The sequence below is a fragment of the Polypterus senegalus genome, chromosome 14, assembly GCF_016835505.1.
Source record: "Polypterus senegalus isolate Bchr_013 chromosome 14, ASM1683550v1, whole genome shotgun sequence".
Lineage (NCBI taxonomy): Eukaryota > Metazoa > Chordata > Cladistia > Polypteriformes > Polypteridae > Polypterus > Polypterus senegalus.
Window position 1 is genome coordinate 102,244,555 of NC_053167.1, and position 22,200 is coordinate 102,266,754.

Genomic DNA, 22,200 nt, shown 5'->3' on the forward strand with positions numbered 1-22,200 from the left:
GATAACTACTAAGATGGATGGAATAACTTGCCTATTACAAGACACTGATTTTGCATATGAAAGTGACTTTAATTTAATTAGAAGGTTTATCCTTCCTTTATAAACTAACTGCATGCCAAAGAGAAGTGTGGAGAATTGGAAAATGAACACTCACTGAAATTCTCTAGGGAATCCTAGAGTACTCTGGGACTTTTCCTGGGGATGTTCTGTGCACATTCTCCAACCAACATGACTTCCTAAAAATCTTCTCTCAAACTAACAAGCTGTAAGCTGCCTTCTCCATGAACAGCTGAAATGGTGAAATTCTCTCTTCATTGTGGACAAGAAGCCGAGACCCAGTCTGTCAAGCCAAAACTGTGTGCCAGTAGATTGACAAGGCTGAGGAGCCACTACTTATAGAAAGTAGCTTCAGCAATTAAACTCCTAGGCCAGAATGAATAATGCCTTTTCCCTATGAAGTGCCAAAAGTCAGTGGAACACAAGCAGCAGAAGAGGCAGCACAGCACCGGCAAGGATCATGAATCAAAGAGAAGGACTGTACTCTAACACATGACGAATGACCCACTTAAACCCAGACCAACAGCAAAGCAACTCCATTAAACACTGGACATCACTGGTATTGCCAAATCAAAACTGATAATTTAAAATTCACTCAATGCTTCTATTTAGTTTGACTGCTCCAGGGTGGGCAAGTCAAAATTTACTTTCCAATTCCTATACCGTCCAAAAAGGTATACTTTGATTCATCTGTTTATAGGGTTTGGGGTTCATCCAATTTTTTTTTCTTAAATGCAGAGCAAGCACCGGTGTTACTCCTGGATAGTAGCAGATTTTGTCTATGAAACCCATTTTTAGTCAGTCTTTTTCTTAGTATGGAGTCATGAAAACTGACCTTAGCTGAGACTAGACAGCCCTTTCGATGTTGTTCTAGGATCCCCTGTAACCTTCTAAATAAGCTGTTACTGTGCCATTCAGGTAATTTCAGCAGGTCATCTTCTCTGAGAAGATAAATCACTGTTCCAGATGTTCTTCATTTTGAAATAATGAATCTCACGGTGGAGTCACAGAGCTCTAGTAATGACGTTGTAAATCCTTAAAAGACTGGTTAGTTTCAAAAACTTTTTTGTCATCTCTTTTGGAATTTCCTTTGACTGAAGCATACACATCTTCTATAAAACTTGTGGTAACATCACCATTTTAACTGTAAAGATTAACAAAAGATGAGGTTGAGATTCAACAGGGCTGGCTGTAATCAGGTTTGAGTGAGGAACTAAGTTGGCGCTTTTTCACACAAGCAACAGATACTGGATAACTATTAAATATATTAAGTGGCAATATGGAAATGGTGTTATTTTTACTGTGACCCGCTATCGAATATTAAATTTTGTCTGAAGATCTGAAGTAATTCATTTTGTGATATGTACAAAAACTGAGGATTCTCTGTCAGGAACAGTGCAGACACTTTTTAATAGTTCCACAAACAAAATTATCTTTGATCAATAATTATGTTTGACTTGTTCTTGCTCTTACCAATGCAATCACAGATTAAAAACATGATAATATGACATCTAGATAGCAACTCTACATAAAAATGTAAATATTCTGAAAAACTCAAATATTGTTATGGAGAACAATAATGATATGCTGACATATAATGATGTATCTTTAAAAGAAGCTTTGCCCTGACAAATTGTTAATTTGAAGAATAAAACGGTCCACTTCTATGCAAAAACAAAACTACAAAACATTAGCAGTACAGATTTTATTAACTTCTTTCATAATAAAATTGATGATATAAAAATCTCAAATTTCAAGTCCTGTTTCAAACATTTCATTTTCTTGTACCTACCACCTTAATAATTAACTTGGTAAGAACAAAACTAGTGAAGTTTGAAACAAACAATCCAGAGGAATCTGGACATTTCTAAAACATTAGTACATGGTTTTCTTTGTCCACATACCTTCTGATTTTGCCCTCTGCAGTTGTTGAATATCCTTGTCTTTTTCACCCATATTTTAGTTTTAAGCTTTAGGCTTGAAAAAATTGTGGTGTGGCAAAAAGTATGCAAAAGTCAAATGTTTTGGTAATGTACTGTACATAACTACTAGTTGTTATTTACACTTAAAAACTTTTGCTTAAATCTGATAGTGGATCTTTAAAAAATATAAATAAAAAAATTCACCTGGGAATTGCATTTCAGACATTACAGAATTAGAGTATCTACAGCAGACAGAAGGAGAGAAATGGATTTGCAGCAGAGAAGCATGAAACCCTGAAAGGCGGATTGGTAGATACATCTATGCAGACAGAAAAGAAAGTTCACAGAACTCAGTTATAATTGGAAGGAGAATAACACAGGGTGGGAAATAGTTAGATTTTTAACAAAAGTTTAAAGTACTGTCATTTTAATATTTAAATCAATGGAAATAAAAATCTGAAAGATTTTCCCACCCTGACAAAGAACATGATTTCAGAAGCAAAGTGAGGTGAAACATAAGAGAAAAGAGAGAGAGGCAGCATAGAGACAGAAGAGGTGAATATAGAGCTACAGAAGTGTTTATTGAGCATGCTACAGAGGTAAGCAGAGTACACACAACGTGAAATTAACACAACCATCAAACCTTCCAACTTGTTAGAAAATTAATTTTTAATTGTGCCGCTTCCAAACTAGACTTAATTTTACATTTCTGAAGATGTAAAAACTCAACTAATATAGAAAATATACATGATTTTCTGTAACAGACCACAGAATCTATCAGTTTTAACCTAAATACATCAATGGAAGGGGGTGGGGTGGGTCCTTTCAAACAATGTACACTGTAACAATTGAGCTTACACATGAATGGCCTTTAAACTAACTGGTAGATTCTGAACCATTAGTTAAAAAGTCTGTTTTTTTGAAATATAAAATATTCCAGGTTTAACAAAACTTAATTATTACAATGCAAGGTAAATTAAGACTAAAGGCACATAAACTTTGGTCCCACCAGGTTGTCAGTTTTAGAAAACTGCCATACTATTACTGTGCTGCTGTTCACTGTGCAGCTCACTTCTGCTAGCTTTTTAAAATGCATGCAACAGCAGTCTTTCCAAAACTAAGTATACCAGTCAGTACATGCTTAGAAAGTCCACAGCCATTTAAATCCTCAAGGTACAAATGAAAGATGGCAATATAAATAAATGCACATATGCAATGACAAAGAACAGCTACAAAGAATATTTACTCAAATAATACCAGTTCTTTAGCAGTGGTTGTGCAAACAAAGGTAACAATAATCACAAATGATAACTAGGGTTAAAGCTTTATCTTTGGTTATAGGATAAAGCAGGTTATATCTAAAAATGAAAAAGATGGCAGTTTTATGAAGGTAAAATGTTTTGTAACATTTCCCAAAAAGCAAAATAAGACATGGTAAACAAAAATACTTTAATAGTTTTCATTATACTAGGTAAAACTATGAATATCCTTTATGAGGGCATTACCAACTTTAGAAACTGTACGGTTACTTAAAGGAAACAAAAGCCTTTTCACACAGCCACTCATTTAAATACCAGAACCAATGTGCCTATATTCCAAACTGTAAAACTGTAAATAAACTGATACAAACACATTAATGGAAAAGTGTTGATACTGTTTTGTCAGGTAAGGCACGTCTTGTCGACTTGTACGTTTATCATAAAGAAATTAATTATCTTCTTTTTTTTTGTTTTTTTTTTCTACAAAGTGATAAAATTGTTAATGACTTCCAATGGTATAGGTAAAGGGGAAAACATTGAAATAAAAGCCCCAAATCATGGCTCTAACATATTTTCATTTACAACTTTACCATAATGTATTGTATTAGGAATGACTAAATTCAAAATTATATGCCAAACTGTGGTCCCAGTGTCCTGAAACAGTCAACAAGTAATGCCACGCTAAACAGCGTTTAAAAAGGAAAAATAAAAAAGGGAGGAAAAGCTTAAATGGTAGATTTTGAGAATGAAACTCTCAGATGGTGATTATCTCCAAGATTGTAATTATGAAGGTCAATCAAGGCTTGAATTGCTTCCTCCACAGTTGACATCTGGAGAAGTGCCATTTTGTGATCTCTGCAAATAGAGGACAAGGCTTTTTAATTGACAAAATAAGAGGTGAAATTTTCACAATCTGGAATATATTTTTAAAAATTATGCAACCAATGCAAAAAAAGTGCTTAAGTAATGCATCACATTTAAAATGGAACAAAAACATGAAGAGTGGTCATACTTTTACAAAAAATACCAAATTTGCAAAATTCCCAGGCAAATAACAAATAGACCCAATGTTCATAAATCTAAGGTGTAATGAAAACTTTTCATAAACAGCAGCATTACATTTTCCATTGTAGTAGATAGAATACAATTTGTATAAACCACTGCTAAAATGGACAGTATTATTATGCAAGTCAAATCCTTGTAGCTTCCCAGCTATTAACATCTTCCCATTATTATATCACTTGATTACTTGATTAGAGGGGACTGGGCGGTATCATGGTCTGGAATCCCTACAGATTTTATTTTTTCTCCAGCCGTCTGGAGTTTTTTTGTTTTTTCTGTCCCCCCTGGCCATTGAACCTTACTCTTATTCGATGTTAATGTTGATTTATTTTTTTATAATTATGTCTTTCATTTTTCTATTCTTTAATATGTAAAGCACTTTGAGCTACTGTTTGTATGAAAATGTGCTATATAAATAAATGTTGTTGTTGTTGTTGATTAATAAAAATATATAAAATCAGACTGAAATAAACAGCCTTGTATTTGGTACAAGCATTTTGTTAAATAATTAATTGAAGATCTGCTAACATGAAAAATATTTGGAACTTCTAGGAAATCACTGTATAAAAGGAATAAAAATGCCATAACAATACACTTCACACAGTATGTAGCACGTTGATCAAATCTTTGAACTGATGAAAGTCCATCACTTTCAAACATCAAACATAATTTCTGTATTACATCAGAAACAAACAAAAAAAAAAACACTCCATGAAACCAAAAAAGAAAAATATTAGAGGATATCACCAGCACAATAACCTGTAGAGATATAATATGCAATTACAGAAACAGTATCTATAAAGAACAGAACTGTATTTAGTATAAAGTGCTTACTGGAAAAACTTGAAGGCTTTCACAGTACCACCGGAGTTTGAAAACAGTGTACGTAGATCTTCTTCTGTAATATTTTGTCTGTAAAAGAAGGTAAAACCAAACATATATTTATTTAAAAAAAAAAGCCTTAAAGACAATTTTATAGCCTTTCCTGTTTACTTACGGTATATTGGAGAGGTGAAGAGTTGCAGAAGGAGGGAATATGTTTTGAAAATTCTTTGAGCCAGGCTTTTTAAATCGATGTAATGGAGAGTTTGTAAAATCCTTTGTTAAGCCTTGATCATCAAGCCCTTCTCTTGGCAACTGTACTGTCTGATGCTTTGATAAGGTAACACGAATTATTTTTCCATACATTTTTTGACCATTAAGATGGCTCATGGCTTTAAAAAAAAAAAAAAATAAAAAATAAAAATAATTATCAGAAAAACATCATTCAAATAACTATTATAAATATACTCTAATATTTTTAAAATAAATTTCCATTGGACATCTGTTAATTCATACCACTGCATTTTATGTTACTTTGATTTTAGAAGACTGATCGATTTTTGAAAAAAATGAACCTGAAGTTAAGCAGGTCTTATCCACTGGTAGCTTATCTGAAGTTACTGTTTGACTAACTTCTGATTTTATTCTTAAAACATTCGTAAGACATGAGAAAAAGTTAGGATTGTATGCAATTTTCACTAAGACGCTTTTTAAAACTTCTATTTTGTTTGACCTTTTTTTTTTTTTAAAAAAAAAAGGAGATTCTTAAAAGAATTAATTCAGACTCTGAATTCCACCCACTAGCATAGCTTAAATTGTAAAAATGTAATAAAACAAATGAAAAATGTACTTGAGGGTTTCATTCCATTAGTACATTCAGCAGCAAAAACACATGCAATTATGACTTTTGAGAATAGATCATTGAGAATAGACTATTTTTTCAATATGTAATATTAACTAATATTGACTTGTCTAAGCAATTTTACATCAATGTTTATGAAATCTTCATTATAGATGCCTTGAAATTTAAGATGGATTACAGCATTGAATTCAGCATGTTAATGGAAAGAAAGTGAGGTGATGGACATAACTGCCACCAACCAATATAACCCAATTACAATAAGTGTTTTGATGAAAGACTTTTGATTGTTTATGTCAGCGTCTGTCTGCAAATGTCACCCTCTACATTCTAAAACCGTCTCACTATTATTTTGTATCATAACCCTCCACATTTCATTCACATCAGGTTCTTCTTTAATATCTTTAGTAATCTACATACAGGTGTAGTAGTAATAAAACAGATACATTCTTGTTTCTATTTCTTTCCATTCTAAGTTAATGAATTTGCACTGAAAAAGAATGTGAACTGGCACAGCAGTCACAATGCTGGTGGCACTTATTGGGGAATTACTAGATGAAATGAGCCTGACAATTTTTTTTTTTTTTAATTTTTGCACAAGTAGGGAACATTTAAGACAGATATCTGAACACACTTATATTAAACTTTAACTGGTTATAAAATTCATTTGAGATACTTGTTTTAAGGGGGTGGGGGTTTAGGGGATCAAATTAATTCCCTCTTAATAATAGTGCAAATGTAGCACAAGTTTAATAAAATTTAACTAATGTGATTGATGAAACCTGAGGACACATATCCCAAAAAGAACAAGCATTAAAAAACAAGCCATAGTTTTCATCTCTCTCTAGCTACACATATATAATGATAATAATTTAATAGGTTGTCCAAAGCTTGCATAAAGCTTTGATAGGGCAATAATTAAAAAGTTCAAATCAACAGGAAGAGTTACCAGGTTGCCTGGAAGAAGACAAGTTTATTTTGCCCCCATGCACAATGAACAGGATACTAAGAGGTAAAATAAATCCCTAAAGATCACTGATGAAGAAATACACCACCTCCACTCCAAGAATTTTTGGAAGGTATACCAAAAAAAAAAAAAAAAAAAGTCTTTGCTATCAACTTAATCACTAACGTAAGCACCTGCAGTTTTCTAAACACTAATGGAACTTTACATGGAACAGTGTTCTATGGTCAAATGAAACAATAATTGAACCTTTTGGCAACAAAAACTCAAGTTGTATAAGGATGGTTATACTTGAAAGAACCTGATCCCCACTGAGATGCTGGGGCTCTGTTTTAGCGCCAAAGGCCCTGGGAAACTTGTTAGGATACATGGCATCATGGGTTTCATTAAATACCAGGAGATTTTACAATTAAATCTGGCTGCCTTTGACAAGTAACTAAAACCAGGTCATTGTTGTATCTTCTAATGAGACAATGATCCAAAAAACATATCTCCAAATCAACACAAACATGGTTTAAGAAACACAAAATCAAGCTCCTGCCAAGACTGCCTTTGTTCCTGTATGGGAGGCATTTTCTGCAAAAGTGAAACTGAAAATTACAAAATGAAAATGCAATCTCTCTTTTGGAATTTCATTTTCAAAGTCTGCATGCAAACATGCTGCAAAAATTAAAATGAAGTACACCCATTTGCAATTTAATTTTCAGCCCAAACTGCAAAAATGAAAAGAAACTTTTCCAGATTGCAATTTCATTTTCAAGTTCTCAACATGCAAATAGTGTGGGTCAATGGGCAGGGCATTTTATACCTCGATTTCACACAATTCTTTGTCCTTCGTAGCTGTAGAGCCACTTTGTTCGATAGAATATGCTTCGACTGTATGTGATTTTGATCTTTTAGCCCTCCCTTCAAAGTAACTATGCCCAGCGGCCACTTCCAACTGTGCACAAACTAGTCGAAACAGCTGAGCGGTCTTCCCTCCTGCTTCTGTCATGCAGCCGGTGTTGAGGGATCATCAGTAGGGTTTGGGAGTGCAGTGTTGTCAAATGGCACAGCAGGGATGTTGCGTGCTGCACTGGCAGGTGACACAACTGGGATGTTAAGTACCGTGCTGTTTGGTGCAGCAGGTGTGTTCAATGTTGATCAGCTGTAGGCAAGCAGGTGAACCTCCTGGTGTAGAGATGCAGATGTACCAGTTTCTTTGTTGTTTCATTTATTGAACAGGTGCTGCAAACCACGTTCATGTCTGGATCTCAGCTTTGAGGCTCTCCTTTCACCAGTGCTTCACAATGCCTCTATGATCTGCCCTGTCCTTTTGCTTCTGCATTTTTATCATCAGTCCTGCTTTTAATGACTCACTTGGGGTCAGTGGTGACTTGATCTGCCACACTTTTCTCCAATATCATGAGCCCGAAGCTCTGGCAGTGTCCATGTACCTGGAAAAATGGTGCCAGTCTCTCGGCCGTCTCCATCCCTGTACTGCTGCTGCAAGCAGCACTCCAGGATATAGAACTGAGCCTCGAGGCTCTCCAGCACCTCCACCCAAGAGCCATTATGGTGCTTGGCACCAACGGTACAGTACTATAAAAATAAAAAGCATCTTGTTTCCAATTCAGAGTAAATAAATGTAAACTTAAATAAATAAATAAATGTTAACTTCTTCAAAACTACAATTATGCGTGGAATATGAGAGAGTTTTGCTGTGAAGCTTGCAGTTCGGGGATGAAAAGATCAAACTCAGGGAACTAAACACAGTCCAAGTCAGAAGTATCTATCGATCAAAGTGACTCTATAACTATAAAGGACAAAAGATTACAGAAAATCGCCAAGCCCTGCCCAAACACCCTTGCTATTTTAATGTTGAGAACTTGAAAATGAAAATGCAAAATGGAAAATGAAAATTCTACGAGTAGCAGGTGGAACCAGTGTTTATTTGCATTTTACTTTTCATTTTTTCAGCTTTATTGTGTTTCAGGCTGAAAATAAAATTGCAAATGGGGTTGTTTCATTTTAATTTTAATATCTACAGCCTTCTTGCATGCAGACTTTGAAAATAAAATTGCAAACAAGAGACTACATTTTAATTTTCATTTCCATACATACTGTAGTTCCTGGACCTAAACCCCATTAAAAAAAAACCCTGCTCTATGTTCTCTAACCTTTTAAGATGTTATAAAACAAGCTCAGTGCTGGTTGTACAAATTATTAAATGTAAATCATAACTGCGTGGCAATTGGCAAGTGTGGTTTTGTTAAAATTATTTATTAGGATTTTTTTCTGAGAATAAATTTACTTCAGTTAAAAGTGGGATTTCTCCCATATTTTCAGCGTGAGATTAAAGTAATCCACCAAAAGTTGAATATTAATCTTTATTACTCATCTTTATCAGGGGTACCAGTAATTGTGGAGAGGACCACATGTGAGTGAGAGACAGGTAAAATCCACACAGAAAAAGTGGTAGATAAGATAATGTAAGAAATATGGTGCACACTTGGCTTCAGTTGTTGGAAATGCAAATGGCTGTTCTGAATTGACATTTAAATCAGAGATAATAATATCTAGCTAGTCCTTTTCTCGGCCCACTCAAAATGCATTAGAATGATTAAGTGGCAATGCAAAGTAAGCACTTAAGATATTAAGCTTTAGCCAAATTTACAATTAAAAAAATGGAAAAAATATCTTGCTGACCTGTGCAATGCCAATTGACACAATACAGATTTATGTATCCAGTTGTTTCCACAACCATTCAAATAATACACTGCTTTCCAATGATAACTATTGCATATATAGTTAGTATAAGTATATAGACTATTACAATGCAAGAATGGAAGGAGGGTGATGGTGCCAATGACAATTCAACAAACAGTGATTAATGACCAAACTAGTGGAATAATCACTTCCCAGTGCCATGCTCAGTCTTACTGTTCTTGTGTAATGTATACAGCATTCTGAAGAGAAGTGGCTTATTCACTGCCAGTTAAAATTTGTGTTACAAGCATCTTCCTTGTAACACCATTTCCAACAATATAACTCCATCTGCACTAAAAGTTACAACAATGCTTCAAAGTTTTTGTACAAATGGATATTCAAAATAATACAGAGTAGTGATATGCTAAATCTAATCATCCTGAAAACATTTTTCTCCAGTAATGAACAGCAATAATGTAGGACATCTTTGTAATATCTGGCTAATGTTATAGATAAAATTAAGAAAACAAAACAACCTGAAGCACACTACTGTAAATTGTTATTCAATAAGAGTATTGTTTAGGGCTAGTCATTCACACTTTACTTACTGTGCACAAAAACATTACTTATATAAAAAAATGAAAATATATAAATAATCAAATTGTTTAATAATAGGGAAACACTGACTTAAATATTAAATGACACCTATACATGAAGACTGTTTTTGAATAAATCATTCAGTTACTCTAACTACATTTATGTGCCATTCCTCAATTAGTGGGCAATACTTACAATCCCAAATACATCTCTAGCAGGTGATCACCGAGATTCAGTTAAGCAGATTACTTCTCTATGACCCACTGAAACAGATTTTTGATATATATATATATATATTTTTTAAAATAAGTGCAATATTAAAATATTTAAGGTTATGTTAGCCTTGCTAAGCAGTGGAAAATCAAGAAATCAAATATGCTGTAGAAGAATGAATACAGAAACACTTTCATAATAAACATTTTATATGATATCCTATCCTACATGTTGTATGCAGGGGTCCCTTCGATTCTTACCAAGCTGAGCCTGATTTCCATCTGCCATCTGAATCAGAGCACTGTCTTTTTTATTATAGAGAATCTTCACACGCTGAGCATCACCATAAACACCTTTTTGGATTGAAAAGCAGTTAAATGAAAAGGCAATTAAAGTGAAATTTCTCAATTTACAGACAAACATTAAGAAATATGAAAAGATAGGACATTCATCCAAATGAATAAACAAATCAAGATTTGAAATAAAGATTGGAAGAAAGCCTTCAGAAATGCTACATGAAATGATAAAATTAAAAATTACATGCAAAATAAGTATACCATGCATTAACATAACTGTCTATGGAGAAAAGATTTCACAGCAAAGAGGAGAGAGAGAAAAGAGAGAAAAGAAAGAAAGAGAGAGAGTAGCCAAAGAGTTACCAATCAACTATAAGCCAAAAAGCTAGCTATAAGTAAGAATTAAAGGTGGAAATATAAAATAAAAAATTAAAATCAAAATAAAAAAAAATCAATAATAAAAAGTATAGTGCTAACGATAACATACCGAAGAGGGTAAACAGACTTTGGGGCGTAACCATCTTTAGAAGGAGAGAAGAGCAAGCAGCATAAGACAGGAAGAGAGAAGAGTCGAGGAAGAGCGGAGATGAACAGATCATCCATAACGGAGGGTGGTTTCCCGTAGAATGGTGAGGTGGTCATGGATCATGGTTCAAGGCAGTTAATTGGGGCAAGTTGGTCCGAGGAACATTTTTGTTCAAGCACAAAGCATGAACAGGAGGAGAGGTATTGAAGAGGGAAAGGGAAGGGATGACAAAAAAAAGGGTAAAGGTATGGAAAAGGGAAGGGGAGTAGCAATGCAGAATAAAACAAGAAGTTGGGGAACAAAAATAAAATATAGGTCAGTACATAGGAAATGCAGGAGTTGGTCAGAAAAATGGCTGGTTTATGTATTTAACAAGAAAAAAAAAAGTGCAAAATGTAGTCACCCACGACAAACATGGGCAAAGTACATTTATATTAAAGAACACCTTCAGTACACTGACTGAATGAAAGGAAAAAGAACATGCAAAATTTAATTTTAACTGCTTAAGCATGGCTGAGTATGAAATGCAAACAAACTATTCTGAAGCTGCCAAGGATCAAACACGGCAAGCATGCAGGTGTGCTGATGAAAAACCACCTTGCAAAGTTATGGTAACAGAACAAAGCAGAATATGTTTAATTCCACAAACAGGTTTCAGGGACAATCATGATAAACTGACATCATGTAATCTTTAATGGGCAATAGAAAGCACCCTACATTTCATACCAGCTTTCAAAGCAATAGAACAGTAGAAAGAGATCAGGACAGTAAAAGCAAATAACTAGAGCATAGAGAGAGAGAAAAAGACCAAGAGTTATAGAGATTTAGTTAATAACAAGGTGTAAAAGAATGAGTACAAAAGACAGTGATCAAGATCTGTATAGAGAACACTACTAAAAGACTGGATAGAGCGCCTCATCAAGCTCTTTGGGGGGACCCTTAAAAGAAAAATGTGCATCAATTGAAATGACAAAAAAGCAGGAAAGTGTTAACAAATGATACAAGCAAGCATAGCAACAAAAATCAAAATACACAGATTTAACTAACAAAAAAGGGAAAGCAAAAATTGAACTAATACAGTTGTACTATTTTATTTAGGATTTTGATTAAATTAACTGATAGAGCATTTTACTATAAACTTAAAAAAGTACCTGATATGGATAATTACATGTTTATCTTATCAAATTGTTTAACCTCTAAGATAATACAGATTAAAGAAATTCTGAATGATGCAACTAGCACGGGTTTACACATATTAAAAATAACTATATCTAGCCTTTCAGAAATGTAAACAAAGCGACTGTAGAAATTCAAAATAACTTTCAAATAAATTGTAAGAAAAAAAACACATACATGCAAAGTACAAGACATCAAAAACAACAAAAAGAGCAACTTAAAATAATTATGCAATGTTTAACTCACTCAGCAGAAAGAAACCAGAATGAGCTGAATGAATGGTGCTCACTGACCTCTTCATTAAGGTTGCTAACTAAAAGAACACTGCTGTTTGATGCAGACACTCCAGAAAGGGCCACTCGACCTGCTGCAGCAGCTGCAGCTGCAGCTGCACTCAAAGGACTAAGGGCTCCTGGAACAGCTACAATAAAAAAATCCATTAGAAAACAAAAATCTCTAAGTAAAACTATATCTTCTACATAAATCTTTCCATGTATTACAGAGTACTAAACACGCAAAACAGCTTATCAGTGCAAAAACATTTACAAATATCTATCTCTATATATAAAATCCACGTCTGCCTGTCCGCTTTATACGAGCTACTTAACGGATTCAGATCACTTTTTTTTCTATAATTTGCTTGAATATTCCGGTTGATTTTCTGACTTCTCTAATTGCACTGATAGTTTACTTTATTTGTGTGAATCTGAGACGCAGCGGACAAAGGGGAGGGGCCCTCCTCCCTCGCGCTTCAGCCTTGGAGCGTCCCTTACTTCCACTTAGCTAGTGAATGAGAGAACTACTCAACAGATTTAAATCAGGTTTTTTTCTGTAATTTACTTGAATATTCCAGATGATTTAGCGACTTCTCTCATCGCACGAAGAATCATAGTTCGCTTGCAGAAGAGATATATTTGAGCTCTTCCGAGACAGAGGCTGCGGGCCGAGGGGAGGAGGATTTATGACGTCAGGATTAGGGAGCCAGGCAGGGCCATCCTCACAATGTCGTTTGAGTCGGTCAACGTTTGCATTTTGGAGTGTACCTTGCCGCTTAGCTAGCAATATCTGTTTGTGATCTTTAAAGTTTGTCCTGTTTAACTACTATGTGGGTGGAACTGCGGGGGATAGCTAGTAAATTATACAAATGAAGAATTATATTATTTCTGCACAAACTAAATAATCACCTACACAATTACATTAATACTAGTGGATGTATTTTAAAACAGGTCTATTCTAAAAAAGACAAATGCAAACTAGCAGTAACACTGCAACATGTACCTGACAGGCACTATGTGTACAAATTGATACAAAGCTGAAACTTTATTTAAACATTTATACTATACATTTTACTCTTTTATTAAATATCAATAAAACCTGTTTAATATTACATGTACAGTGGGGGAAATAATTATTTGATCTCCTGCTGAATTTATAAGTTTCCTTACTTACGAACAAATGAACACTCTCTAATTTTATGGTAGTTTCATTTAAATGGAGAGACAGAATATCAACCAAAAATTCAGAAAAAATAGATTACATAAAAATTCCTTTGCATGTCACGGAGAGAAAAGTATTTAATACTCAAGCAAAACATGACTTTGTACTTGGTGGAGAAACCCTTGTTGGCAAGCACAGTGGTAAGATGCTTCTTGTAGTTGGTCACCAGGTTTGCACACATCTCAGAGATTTGGGCCCACTCTTCTTTACATAAACTCTCTAAATCCTGCAAGTTTATTGGCTGCAACTTGGCAACTCAAAGCTTCAGCTCCCTCCACAGATTTTCTATAGAACCGAGGTATGGAGACTGGCTAGGCCACTCCATTACCTTAATGTGCTTCTTCTTTAGCCACTCCTTTGTTGAATTGGTGGTATGTTTTGGGTCACAGTCATGCTGGAAGACCATTCCATGACCCATCTTCAGTGTTGTGGCTGAGGGAAGGAGGATATTCTCGTTCAAGACTTTATGGTACATGGCTCCGTCCATTGGCCCCTCAATGCGGTGAAGTCTTCCTGTACCCTTACCAGAAAAACAGCCCCAAAGCATAATGTTTCCACCTCCATGCTTGACTGTGGGGACGGTGTTCTTTGGGTCATACTCAGCATTTCTCTTCCTCCAAAAAAGGCAGGTTGAGTCGATTCCAAACAGCTCGAATTTGGTTTCATCTGAGCACTTTCACAGCACTTTCTCCCAAGTCTTCTCTGAATCACTTAGATGTTCACTAGCAAACTTAAGATAGACCTGTATGGAGTAGTATGTTCCCAATAGTGTTCTTGGTGACTGTGGTCCCAACTGCCTTCAGATCATTAACAAGCTCGTACTGTGTAGTTTTGAGCCGATCCCTCATCTCTCTCATGATCATCCTCACACCAACAGTTCTCAATTTCTCACCAAGCTTCTTGCTAATGGTTTTGTAAGCCCATTCCAGTCTTGTGCAGGTCTACAACCTTGTCCCTGACATCCTCCGACAGCTCTTTGGTCTTGCCCATAGTGGTGGAGAGGTTGGAATGGAAGAAACTGATTCTGTGGACAAGTGTACTTTATACACATAATGAGTTGAGATTGGAAGTGTCTGTTATTGACTGACTGAGTGCAATCTGTGTGCCACATAGGCGCACAGCCAATCTGTGGGAGCCAGTATTCTGGCTGGGTTGTAGGGGATCAAATACTTATTTCACTCAATGACATGCAAATCAATTTACAACTTTTATGTAATGTGTTTTTTTCTAAATTTCTGATTGATACTGTGTCTCTCTCTCTCTCTCCATTAAAATGAAACTACCATAAAAATAGAGACTGTTCATTTCTTTGTAATTAAGCAAATTTACAAATTCAGCAGCAGGGGATCAAATAATTATTCCGCCACTGTATAAACATCTTTTGAATCGCAGTAATTGTATAACCAAGCAATTCTATATCAGCAAAGCTCAGAAAATAGTTATGTCTATGTACATTCACATTAATTAGTTGCTCGACTCTGATGTGTTAAAAATTAAAATCTGAGCAAAATGAATAAAGTCATATGTATAATATATTTTTGTTTATGTCATGTTATAATGGAATAATAATTCACCCTGGGCACTACTGTGACAAGCTATACCAATATTATTTAGATGGATATAGATCAACATAGCTGCTGACTGGCACAATTTTCCACTGGTAATTCTTGGTTGCAGATAAAGCTGGTTTATTATGAATGCCCTGACAGCAGCTTACAATACGATCACAATTTTATGCACATTTAAAAATAACTCTACTCTAACCTGCTGGTGATTAACATACAAAGTAGCATATGATAACACTTGTACTATAAACCATTTTTCATACAATGTAAAACACATTAGGCACCTGCAGTTTGAGCAAAGCCAAGGGAAGATGGAAATCCACCACCGCTAGAGTAAGAAGGTACAATTCCAGATGGAGTACCTAAAAGAAAATCTTTCTTTTACAATGATAGTTTCAACAAATCGTTTCATCTAGGTTTAACAAATCTCCTAAAGCAATGACTTAAGATAGTGACTTAACTTAAAGCAGTTAAATATGGCACTGCTTATAATTAGAACGGGCACATTTACACAAATTACTGACATTTTATTATTAAATTAACAAATTACACAGACAAATTATATCCGTTATAACACAAATCTCTGACAGTGGTGTTTCAATACATTATGCAATGACCCAAGGGAAGGAAGTTATTTTGTTCCACTCAAAATCAAAATCATGAAATGTAGTCATTTACTTGTACAGTATATTTACAGTAAGATTTTTAAAACAGTACAGTATATCCTCACTATTTGCTGATTCAATTCCCCAGGATTCCCTTTTCTGGTATTAAAAATGTGTAACCCATTTTGCAAAACCTGCTGTCTACTAGTGCCTATTAACGGCCATGTGCAATAGAAAAAAAAATTATGAGAAGCCTAATGTGCAGCAGCACCTTCTAAGACTGAGCAATAAAATGTCTGTCGTGCACTAAATAGCAGGGGCTTCAATGCAAAAATGCTACACTGAATGTATCAACATGCATCAAACCTGGCACCAAGAGGCATAGGTAAGCCACTGAATTATATTTGTGATGGCGACCAGAACTCCTCTCCCAGTAAGTTCAGGACACAAGCTTACACTGCTTAGGTCCCTGCCCAGTATTCACACTACACATTGCTTCTACCAATTGGATGGTATAGTGAGGTACTCAGATCAGCCCTCCGTAGTCACTCATGACCTCCAGGAATGTGCCAAGAGGACTACCTCGAGAAAGTCTTAACAAGGTTTTTGTATGAAGCTGCGGAAGTATCACTACTGAGATTTGAGGGTGAGAAAGTGGACCAGGTGCAAGGATGGGACTTGAGCTGGCATCTCGTCTGACCCATCTTCACCACTTTCAATCCCCTGAGCCCTGTCCACTGTTCCTACGTAAACCGGAATGGTAACTATGTGCTCTTTGCCTGCCTTCCTTCCTTTATTGGCTATAAAGGGCCAAAGTACCTCTCTTTCTGCTTTGCAAATGGAAGTTAAACACAGAGAAAACAGTACGTGTAATATTTTTAGAACATGGAGACATGTGAACATAAAATAAGTCACAAACTGAAGTCGTTAATCACTTTTCAGATAAATTTACTAAATTTCAAAAATGGCAGCGAAGCATAGTGATAATGAAAGTGTGTTGCCAAGTGCACCCATGCTGTGTTGAGCTTAGGTGATTTCCGTTACCCGAAATCTGCGTTTATGGTAAAATGTACAGAGAATAGGGTCCACCATGTTTTCGGTTTACACTGGGTTTTTCAGGAACATAATCCCCACAGATAAGACATGACTGGATTTAAAACTATAGAAGTATTATGAATAAGAAAGCTATTTTTGATAAATATACTGATAACAGTAAATTAACACTAGAATACCTGAAGTTTAGGATTCTTTCACTGTCCCTGACCCTCCTTAACTTTTTCTGACATATGCCAATAATGCCTGTAGCTCCTTGCCATCGCGCAAATAGACTTGCATCAAATGTTTTTATTATACAATAATAGTAATAATAATAGCAGCTCACTACCCAAAGCGCTAAATGCAGAGACAATGCAGGATTAAAACCTATTACCTCAAGATTACTAAGCGGAAGCGTATTCACTGTGACATTTGCGCAGATCCGTGATGGAGCAGCATTACCACTGTGACAACTGGTTGAAAATGATCGCACACAGACTTGAACTGTGAAGATTGCAGCAGGGCAATGCCTTCATCTGAATGAATGGGGGTGGGAGGGTATAGCAGGATGTGTTCTACTAAACCACACATTTGCACAACAAAAACAGATTAGCAGCTTAGCTACAAGGTTCTTAAGCGTATGTCAGGGACAACAAAAAATAATCGTTAGCTTCAGGATTCTAGTGCTAATAAATTGAGCTTTGTGTGGCAGGTAGTATGGGCATAAACAAAAGTATCTTAAAAGAGACTTCCCACACCCAAACAGACAACCACACTTTTCCAAGGATTTAATGTGGCTGATAACCACATTTTCTTCAACATACTGCAGCAAAAAGTGACTAAAGCAGGTAGCAGATGACCAAAAAAAAAAACCCACACAAAACATCCTGGCAGTGATCAAAAGGCAGAAAATTTCAAGGCTCCTAAAATGCACCCAATTCTTAATTGTGCTATTTAGAATTTAGAACAAATGTTACTAATTATTACTATATTTTCACATTTACCATTAATACACATTCAACTTTTGTACTCAGTAGAATATATCTTTATTGGATACCATTTTGCTTTAAGTGTATTTGTAAGGGTCCCTATATATAGATATAATTTGAATATTTATTAAAAAACATGTACAATACAAATTAGTAGTTACAGTGTTCAAACTGTTAATCAATATTCAAATTATTTTGCATAAATGTTTACTATTTAATATAAATATTCAAACTTAAAATTATTAATTTGAAAATATGGAAAATGTATACTCTTTAAAAATGGAATAAACACTGAAACTGGATATTTACCCTCTACATTAACTAAATTATAATATAGTACAAAGAAATGTAAGGTAATAAAAGGACAGCACAGTATTTAAATAGACTGATACTGTTATTAAGTAAAATAGGGTAACACTTTACATGAAGTGTCCATAATTACACTGTAACTACTATGTAATTACCTGTATAAGTACAGTGTAACTATGAGTTATTACTCCGTTACTTACTGTGTAATACAAAATAGCGTTATAGTTAATTGCTCAGTTGTCATTGTTATTCCACACTTTATATAATTACAATTCATCGCTGATCCAAAAACAAGTATACTTGCATAGTTACATTGTATCTGTAATTTCAACATGTAATAAAAACACTGGGGTATGTAACTACAACTATGTAACAGATGTTCCATGGTCTGGGCAATTTTAATGGAAATTGCAGTGATAACTGCATAGGTTTTCGATGATACCATTTTGCAAATGTGTTTTCACCATGTAAAACAGATCTTGAAATATGATCGAAAACCTATGCAGTTATCACCTGCAATTCCTCCATTAAAATTGCCCAGACCATGGAACATCTGTTACCACAGTTATGAGTTACATGCCCTAATGTTTATTACATTTTGAAAGTACAGATACAATGTAACAATGTAAGTATTACTTGTTTTGGATCAGTGATGAATTGCTGTCATTATAATTATATTAACTGTGGATAAAGCAATGACTTAAGATAGTGACTTAACTTAAAGAGAATATGGCACTGTATAATTAAACGGGACATTTACACAAATTACGCATTTTATTATTAAATTAACAAATTACACAGACAAATTATATCCGTATAACACAAACTCTGACGTGGTGTTTAAACATTATGCAATGACCCAAGGGAAGGAAGTTATTTTGTTCCACTCAAAATCAAAATCATGAAATGTAGTCATTTACTTGTACAGTATATTTACAGTAAGATTTTTAAACAGTACAGTATATCTCACTATTTGCTGATTCAATTCAGATTCCTTTTCTGGTATTAAAAATGTGTAACCCATTTTGCAAAACCTGCTGTCTACTAGTGCCTTACAGCCTGTGCAAAAAAAAATTATGAGAAGCCTATGTGCAGCAGCACCTTCTAAGACTGAGCAATAAAATGTCTGTCTGCACTAAATAGCAGGGAGCTTCAATGCAAAAATGCTACACTAATTATCAACATGCATCAAACCTGGCACCAAGAGGCATAGGGGCCACTGAATTATATTTGTGATGGCGACCAGAACTCCTCTCCCAGTAAGTTCAGGACACAAGCTTACACTGCTTAGGTCCCTGCCCAGTATTCACACTACATTGCTTCTACCAATTGGATGGTATAGTGAGGTACTCAGATCAGCCCTCCGTAGTCACTCATGACCTCCAGGAATGTGCCAAGAGGACTACCTCGAGAAAGTCTTAACAAGGTTTTTGTATGAAGCTGCGGAAGTATCACTACTGAGATTTGAGGGTGAGAAAGTGGACCAGGTGCAAGGATGGGACTTGAGCTGGCATCTCGTCTGACCCATCTTCACCACTTTCAATCCCCTGAGCCCTGTCCACTGTTCCTACGTAAACCGGAATGGTAACTATGTGCTCTTTGCCTGCCTTCCTTCCTTTATTGGCTATAAAGGGCCAAAGTACCTCTCTTTCTGCTTTGCAAATGGAAGTTAAACACAGAGAAAACAGTACGTGTAATATTTTTAGAACATGGAGACATGTGAACATAAAATAAGTCACAAACTGAAGTCGTTAATCACTTTTCAGATAAATTTACTAAATTTCAAAAATGGCAGCGAAGCATAGTGATAATGAAAGTGTGTTGCCAAGTGCACCCATGCTGTGTTGAGCTTAGGTGATTTCCGTTACCCGAAATCTGCGTTTATGGTAAAATGTACAGAGAATAGGGTCCACCATGTTTTCGGTTTACACTGGGTTTTTCAGGAACATAATCCCCACAGATAAGACATGACTGGATTTAAAACTATAGAAGTATTATGAATAAGAAAGCTATTTTTGATAAATATACTGATAACAGTAAATTAACACTAGAATACCTGAAGTTTAGGATTCTTTCACTGTCCCTGACCCTCCTTAACTTTTTCTGACATATGCCAATAATGCCTGTAGCTCCTTGCCATCGCGCAAATAGACTTGCATCAAATGTTTTTATTATACAATAATAGTAATAATAATAGCAGCTCACTACCCAAAGCGCTAAATGCAGAGACAATGCAGGATTAAAACCTATTACCTCAAGATTACTAAGCGGAAGCGTATTCACTGTGACATTTGCGCAGATCCGTGATGGAGCAGCATTACCACTGTGACAACTGGTTGAAAATGATACGCACTTCATTAATTACAATTCATCGCTGATCCAAAAACAAGTATACTTGCATAGTTACATTGTATCTGTACTTAACATGTAATAAAAACACTGGGGTATGTAACTAAATGTGTTTTCACCATGTAAAACAGATCTTGAAATATGATCGAAAACCTATGCAGTTATCACTGCAATTCTCGATAAAAATTGCCCAGACCATGGAACATCTGTTACACAGTTGTAGTTACATGCCCTAATGTTTATTACATTTTGAAAGTACAGATACAATGTAGCTATGTAAGTATACTTGTTTTTGGATCAGTGATGAATTGTTACATTGTAATTATATTAACTGTGGAATAACAATGACAACTGAGTAATCAACTATAGCGTTACTTTGTATTACACAATAAGTACGGAGTAATAACTCATAGTTACACTATACTTATACAGGTAACTACATAGTAGTTACAGTGTAATTATGGACACTTAATGTAAAGTGTAACCAAAAATAGAAATCACTTACTAAACATTTCTGATGCTAACATTTAATATTTGGAACAAAATTATTATACCTTGATTCTTACCAAGAAGAGACGAATCCTTATTAAATGCTGCAGCTACAGATGGATCTATAGCTGGCTGCCCATCTCCTGCAGGAAGCTCTGGCCGTGTATAATCACGGCTTTTCTCATTGTTGTATTTCACATTTAAATTCACAAGTTTTGAAAAGTCAATGCGTAATGTGCAGCAAGCATTATAAATATTCTGTCCATCCAATGCCTTTTGACAGATATAAAAAATAAAAAAAGGTAAACACGTCAGTTTGGTATTCTAGTTCAAACACCATATTCTATAAACAAAACATACATGACAGTCAGTGATCAGCAAGTAATCGATAAAACAATTTGCTCCAAAATAATACAAAATTTAAAGTAGACTCTTAAAAATGTACCTGTTTAACAAAAATTAAAACTACATGCAGCCACACTGGTGAATCAAAACCTAGTACAAACAGAAAATACAGTGGTATGAAAAACTATTTGCCCCCTTCCTGATTTCTTATTCTTTTGCATGTTTGTCACACAAAATGTATCACACCTGAGTTCAATTTCCGTAGCCACCCCCAGGCCAGATTACTGCCACACCTGTTTCAATCAAGAAATCACTTAAATAGGAGCTGCCTGACACAGAGAAGTAGACCAAAAGCACCTCAAAAGCTAGACATCATGCCAAAATCCAAAGAAATTCAGGAACAAATGAGAACAGAAGTAATTGAGATCTATCAGTCTGGTAAAGGTTATAAAGCCATTTCTAAAGCTTTGGGACTCCAACGAACCACAGTGAGAGCCATCATCCACAAATGGCAAAAACATGGAACAGTGGTGAACCTTCCCAGGAGTGACCGGCCGACCAAAATTATCCCAAAAG

General features: G+C 35.2%; 1 protein-coding gene across 3 annotated transcripts in view; it reads right to left on the reverse strand.

Moving 5' to 3' along the window:
* Positions 1-2,541: 2,541 nt before the first annotated feature.
* ptbp2a (polypyrimidine tract binding protein 2a) overlaps positions 2,542-22,200 on the reverse strand; it is a 101,867-nt gene continuing 82,208 nt past the window's right edge. For 2 of the 3 annotated variants that reach the window (XM_039735823.1, XM_039735825.1), the window contains exons 8-15: positions 21,345-21,552; positions 15,788-15,865; positions 12,735-12,862; positions 11,227-11,260; positions 10,704-10,796; positions 5,298-5,514; positions 5,135-5,212; positions 2,542-4,093 (exon numbers count right to left, since the gene is read on the reverse strand). In XM_039735823.1, the coding sequence (XP_039591757.1) occupies positions 3,964-4,093; positions 5,135-5,212; positions 5,298-5,514; positions 10,704-10,796; positions 11,227-11,260; positions 12,735-12,862; positions 15,788-15,865; positions 21,345-21,552 (966 nt within the window). In that variant the 3' untranslated portion in view covers positions 2,542-3,963. The remainder of the gene's footprint in view (positions 4,094-5,134; positions 5,213-5,297; positions 5,515-10,703; positions 10,797-11,226; positions 11,261-12,734; positions 12,863-15,787; positions 15,866-21,344; positions 21,553-22,200) is intronic. The other variant, XM_039735824.1, reaches the window with a different exon arrangement.